At 32.3% G+C, this 6,768-nt stretch overlaps 1 protein-coding gene across 1 annotated transcript; it reads left to right on the top strand.

Moving 5' to 3' along the window:
• Positions 1 to 4,317: 4,317 nt before the first annotated feature.
• LOC131071656 (peroxidase 3) lies at positions 4,318 to 5,474 on the top strand. Its single transcript, XM_059211324.1, is given in 5 exon segments — positions 4,318 to 4,435; positions 4,487 to 4,675; positions 4,869 to 5,034; positions 5,133 to 5,285; positions 5,288 to 5,474. Coding segments are annotated over 5 exon segments (741 nt in total). The 5' UTR covers positions 4,318 to 4,375; the 3' UTR covers positions 5,461 to 5,474.
• Positions 5,475 to 6,768: the final 1,294 nt, after the last annotated feature.

Below are 6,768 nucleotides of genomic sequence, written 5' to 3'. Positions count from 1 at the left end.
AAATGCCCAAACTCACAAGGATTTAGGGACAAATGGCTCTAATACCAATTGAAAAAGTAAAAAACACTCTAAATACAGATCTCTAATACCATGTAAATAAACAAACATTTGAGATTGCAATCAGATTTTCCAATCACTAGCAATATACAATGAAAGCAAAAAAACAAGGAGGCAAAAGATAGGCTGGAGGCATGCAACTTTCTTGCTTTCATTAAATCTAAAAAATACATTTTACAAAATAAACAATAAACTCAAAAAATAAATTAACTAATAACTACTATTGATTACAAATTAGATTTGCAGTATTCTAGAGATGCTGCAAAATATTAAACAATATGGAGTTTCTTTGAGCTCTTTCATAGATTATGATTCTTCTCAGAGCTCTCTCTAACTCACACACATTGCTCACTTGGAGCTAAAAATGTTTGAAGCGATCATTTCTAATCAAGAGCCATACCTATAGAAATCATTTCTCTTAGCATAAACAAACACACAACTACTATTGCACACTCTAAATCACTCAAGAACAACAAACATTCTTCCCTTTTGTCTTGGAACTATCCACACAAAAATTCTCCCGCAAATTTCAAACTAAAAATCACTTACTAGTATTAAATTAACTAGTTGTTGTTACTACAACGTCAGGACCAATTTGGAGCTGAAGATCCCAAGGTTTGCACACAAATAAGTTCCTACAAACTATTGGCATGTTTGGCATAAATGATGAAGATGAGATGATGGTGGATGATTGTACCAGTAGAGGAAGATGACATGATCAGTTATTTATATTGTCATTGATGTCAACCATGTTCAACTAATGTTTAATGATGTCTACAGTTGGTTTTTGGTGGTTGACTTGTTGGCTAAGTGATTTGGTCTACCAAAGTAAGAGTTTGACAGTTTGACAAAGTTTACTGACAAGACTGCAAATTAGGACCTTAACCGATAAAGAAGATAAGTTTTGATGAAATCGAGTGATTGGCGATGTTTGGTGACTTATGGTTTGATACATAAGCTTTTATGATGGATTTGACTATGTGACCAGAAACGCATCATATGTTGATTACCGGAAGGCATGTTTTGAATTTCTGATGAAGTTCTGCCAAGGTTTAAGGACCAGTAAAGAATTCTCTTAACCGGTAATGATTTTTGGTTTGGCGGTGATCTGCATCAAGTTCACGTGTTGATGATAGCACGACACAAATAGCGTGATGAGTTTGAAAGATGTTTTGGCATGTTTGGAGAATGAATTTCTTGGGAATATGCAAAGTGCTTAGCAGAATGTGCTAAGGGTTTGACTTTGCACTAGATCGACTTGCTGTGATGATTTATGATCATTCAATAGTTGTTATTGATTTGTAATTGATTGTAATGATCCCTATGATGATCTGTAATGAGTTGTAAATATTTGTGATGATCTATGTAGTAAATCTTAGGGTTTTGATGCTGACCTAGTTGTAAAAGTTATTTTTGTCGGCAAGGTTTATGTTTTGAAGTGTTAGTGATTTTGAGAAGTGTGAGAAGCCAAACAAGTGTGTGAGAAGAGATGCAGGCTTAGAACTTAATTAGATTTGATCAAGAAAGTAGTAGAGTGCTATACATAGATTATTCACTATTTTTCTCTAACAATTACACCAGCTAAAATTCCTTAACCGGGTAGGTCCTAACAAGCCTCACATTGTAAAATCCCCTAATAGGGTGACTCAATATCTGAGTTCTAAATCCTCTTGCGATGTTGATCCTAACAAATCAAAGCTTCTAACAGGGCTGAGGTAAATCCCTTAACCCGGTGGCTCCTAACGGGGTTTTCTCCTAATAGGGCATCATTGTAAGCTTCTGATCAGGCTTGGCTCCTAACAAGGCGCATTCTGAAAGAGTGCAAAATATTTGTGGGTACCAATTCCCACTGTGGTTTTTCCCTATTTGGGTTTCCATGTGAAAAACATGGTGTTCATGTGTGGTATGCTTTTCTTGTGATGTTCATGTTTAATTTCTGATAACTGATAAAGGAAGTTTATGTTTGTTTATCAGAGATCTTAAAGTGATTATCGATATTGATGGTTATATGATTGATGAAGCATTTTGTTTAGTTAATAAGTTGGTAACTATGTTTGTTGATCTGATATTGTATTGATGACTGATCTGATTAATAAGCTTGCATAAGAGGAAATGATTATCTAGATCTGATAAGGAAATCTGTCATAAAGATTTGGTTTAAGCGTTGAATGTTTTAGATCTGAGATAAGCCTGTTTTGGTGTTGAAAGTTTCAGTTTTTGTTAATACTGATTCAACCCCCTGTCAATATTAATTGGATCCTCTAGGTTTATCACAAACAAATCTTGAAAGGTAGGTGTGCATGGAGGCTCAAGAGAAATAAATTGTCCAATAGTGAGTTCATGAACAATGTTAAATTTAAGTGAAAAACTATAGTTAGAAATTTCAAGAGAGGGATTGGTGTCTTAACAATCATTATTAGAAAGTTAACTTTTATTTAGAACTGCTATCACAAGATCACCTATCAATATAAGCACTAGTGTTATCTCATAGAATATAAAGTAAATATTTGATTAGCTTTAGTGTTTAGTATAATATGAGAAACAGGCATTGCAAGAACCACAAGTTGCTAGCAACTAGCAACTAGTAATGCTACCTTGTATCATACAATTGGGACCATGTCGTTCAGAATAATCAATAGAGAATTAATATATCCAGAGCATTAGTATCATGGGATTTGTCAGCTACTCTGAAAGAATAAGGTAAAAATATTGTGGAATTTATAATGTTAAAAATATTATTGGGCTATATGGTGTTTCAAGAACTAAACAACCAAAGGCAAAAGATACTAAAAAATATAGCATAACAAGAGACATGCAACTTTGAATCATAAATGTCCATTGGTCTACAGATACTATAAAATTTTAAAATCACATTTAGAACTCAAAAAATTGTCATTTTCCATATCAAGAAAAAAATAAAGACCTAGCAATATAAGCTTGAGAACTAACTTTGTTGGATCTTGCATCTTGTATTATGGTAACTCTCATTTTGACTGTTGATTGTAGATAGAAGACCAAAATAAGATTAAATAGAAAGTAAGAAAATAATGACTAATAATTTTGACACTATGGATGCAGGTTGAACAATCTGGATATTACAAGGAGCCTCCACTTAAACCACTTCACAAACAATGAACAAGTGCACACCAAGCAAAGAAGACATACATTTAATATGCATTCAATGAAATTAGATCTTTGAAAATATGCATTGGATGAGATAACTCGTAAAACAAAAATCTCCGACTCAATTGTTAGAACTTGCATTGAATATGCACTCATTTGTCATGTATTTTATAATTGCTTTCTTTTTGTAGACTTTTTAAGATTTATATCCACGTCACAAAGTATTAAATGAATTCAATTGTCACGATTTCCATTCAATGAAAAAAGATTTGTCTAGATTTTTCTCTAATTCGATGAGCATTCACTATTATGGAAAAGACAAAAATCTTTATGTCATGGTTGCAAAAAATAATTAGAATTCCTATAGAACAAATAAGTTGAATTTTGAGATGATTGTTATCAATAAAAGTCAATGGAATAACAGATAAATAATATCAAGTTCTACTTATAAAAACGTGTGAAATCAAAATATACAAATGCAAACAAATGTTCTGAAATACTGTAAAATGATTGTCCAGAATTGAATGAATGCTTGAATAACCTCGCTATGGACAGGAACTAATAATAATGAAACAAGATGGATGGTTACACTTTGCTTGCTGGAACCACTTTAATAGAGACAACACTACACGTCTGAAGAGAGACTACATTGAAAGTCATCTGCTTCCTTTTATGATTGCGCACGCATGTTGTAAGTTTGGCCGGTAGCTATACCCTATCATCCTTGCCTTGTTGCACATTTGTCATTCACAAAAATGGAGAATGGAATATATTTAAAAAAGCGTGAGAGAAAATTTTCCTTTGCCACTATTTTGTTGATTGTTTTTAAGTTTTTAAGATATTAAAGAATTGTAGTTCAATTAATTAAATATAATGGGCGAGAACAATGCTAATCACGGAGGATATAATTCAGAGCCAATAAACAGAGTTTCTGATGACCAAACACACCAATACATACATGTAAAGTTTTCTTCTTTACAGATATAAACTGAAGGCCTAATCAATATTTGTTCCATACACAATTGTTAGAACGAAAGACAAGATAGAGATGGTGAACAAGTGGATTCTTCTTCTTGTGGGTTTTTCTGCAATCGTATTTGTGTGTGAGGGATTTGAGCTACGTAATAATTTCTATGACTATAGTTGTCCATATGCTGAGGACATTGTTAAAACAGTGGTGGAGAAACACATAGCCATGGATCGAACTCTTGCGGCTCCTCTCTTACGCATGCATTTCCATGACTGTTTTGCGCGAGTCAGTAATAAATTACAAGGTTGATGTGTGGGTGTGTTGTGGTTTAACTAGGGCTGCGATGGGTCAGTACTTCTGAATTCCACAGCGAACAACGTAGCAGAAAGAGAGGCCGCTCCAAACCTGAGCCTGCGCGGATTTGAAGTAATTGATGAAGCGAAAGCAGAATTGGAGAAGAAATGTCCAGGCATCGTTTCATGTGCTGACATCATCGCACTGGTTGCACGAGATGCTGTCGTTTGTGCGGTAATAAACATTATAAGATTTATATGTATGTAGCTTGAACTTTAATGTATACTTCTGCTGATACTTATTCTTCCATTATAAAATGAGGGGAGACTATAGATTAAGTGCAAAAAGTTACTGAATTTATAGACATAAAGTGATTTGCTATGTGCTATGAGAATAGTAATTTGGTATTCGAAGTAATGAGCAGAACGGAGGACCATTCTGGGAGGTGAGGACTGGACGAAGGGATGGAGTGATATCCATTATGAATGAGGCTTTGGACAATATTCCATCCCCATTTTTTAACTTCTCAAAAGTTCAGGCATCGTTTGCAAGCAAAGGGTTGAAGATTTCAGACCTAGTTGCTCTTTCAGGTATATGATAAATAATATGTTTTACTCTAATCTTAGTGATATTGTTGGATTTGATTTTGTAAATTTCTTTTATTAGTATTCGTTGTTGTGATGAATAGGTGCACATACGAATGGAATGGGTCACTGCAATTCATTCAGCAACAGACTGTATAATTTAACGGGCAAAGGAGACATGGACCCTTCCCTGGATGCCAACTACGCTCAATTTTTAAAGAGTAAATGTACCAGCCTTGAGGACAATACAACCACAGTAGAAATGACTCCGCCCTTCTTACACATTCCATCGCCAAAGAGTTTGTGGATAGGCAATTGAACACGGACAGTTTTCTCGAAAATTTCAAGAAGTCCATTCAACAGATGTCCGAAATCGAAGTGCTCACCAGAACGGCAGGGCAAATCAGGCATCAGTGTTCCTTCGTGAACTAAGATCGGATGTATTGTAACAGCTTCTAAAATTTTAATGCTTTATGTATGTTATTTCTAAGGGAGATAATTAAATTTGTATGGACTTTCCAATTTGATTTTTTTAGTGCAAATTAATAAAATATTTCCTTATTAATGGGACTATAGAATATAACGGTTCACCAGCACATTCAGTTGCATTCATTTGGAGTTTCATGAAGGTGTTTAAGTTCTATTTTGAACGAGTAGGATTATATGGAGTAAAAAAGAAATATATTAAATGATTATACATTTGAAATCAGGTTAAAATTGTTCTATCAGCTTTAGTTTTTTCCTACTTGTATATCATTTGAGTTTTCTAAATTTTCATTAGTTACTTTCTTTTAAATTAATTTATATTTATTTACTCTATTCAATTGAATATACAAAATAATAAAATTCATGAGAGCATTAGCTTCTATAGACTTTAACGTTTAAATAATTTCCTATTTACAACTTTTTATTGTAAATAATTTCTATATTCACAAAACTGATCCTTATTATTATTATTACATTTGTAAAAATAGTCATTTTTATTTTTATTATTTAATTTTAATTTAAGGTTGATTTTATCCATCCTTTTATTTTTCATGCATTGATTATAGAACAAAAGTATTTAATTTGATTCTTAGTGTTGTATTTAAAGAGCAATCTTAGTTATTCTTTTCATCACCTAAATTAAATCATTATATGATGATAATATGTGCATATATTATCAAGGACATTAATTAGAGTATTGCATTTCAACAATCACTTTAGTCATATTGTGTGTTTTAGAGTGTTGTTTTCTATCATTTGTCTATTCATTGACTCAATACACTTACATATTTTATCAAATAAGATATTATCTTTTCCACATGCAAAACACAAGAACTAATTTATATGTGAGAATAAAATGAGAACATCATTGATAATCTGAAAATTAGTAGACATTAGATTTGAAAGTAGATATTGAACCCATTATCTAAACTAGATTCACAATGTTGGGTTGAATCTCCAATTGTCAAAGTGATTTGGGTAATCCAATAGGATATTTTTTAATTCCAAAGCATTCATCAAAGAATTAGTGATATTTTTTCGTTGTTTGTAAATCCTCTTCTAACATATCTTGCAAATTTTTTAAACTAAATATTTTTTTATTATATGTCTGAAGTATTTATTTATTTATCATTTCAAAATCCTATTGTTTAGAGTAGATTATTAATATTGATGTTATTTGTATATTTACTCTACATATGCATGAAAGGATTTTTACTCTCCATTTGATTCATACGGATGATCAATTTTATATAT

Source organism: Cryptomeria japonica, chromosome 9 (assembly GCF_030272615.1).
Source record: "Cryptomeria japonica chromosome 9, Sugi_1.0, whole genome shotgun sequence".
Taxonomy (NCBI): domain Eukaryota; kingdom Viridiplantae; phylum Streptophyta; class Pinopsida; order Cupressales; family Cupressaceae; genus Cryptomeria; species Cryptomeria japonica.
The sequence above is the reverse complement of the archived record's forward strand: the minus strand, read 5'-3'. Positions and strand labels throughout refer to the sequence as shown.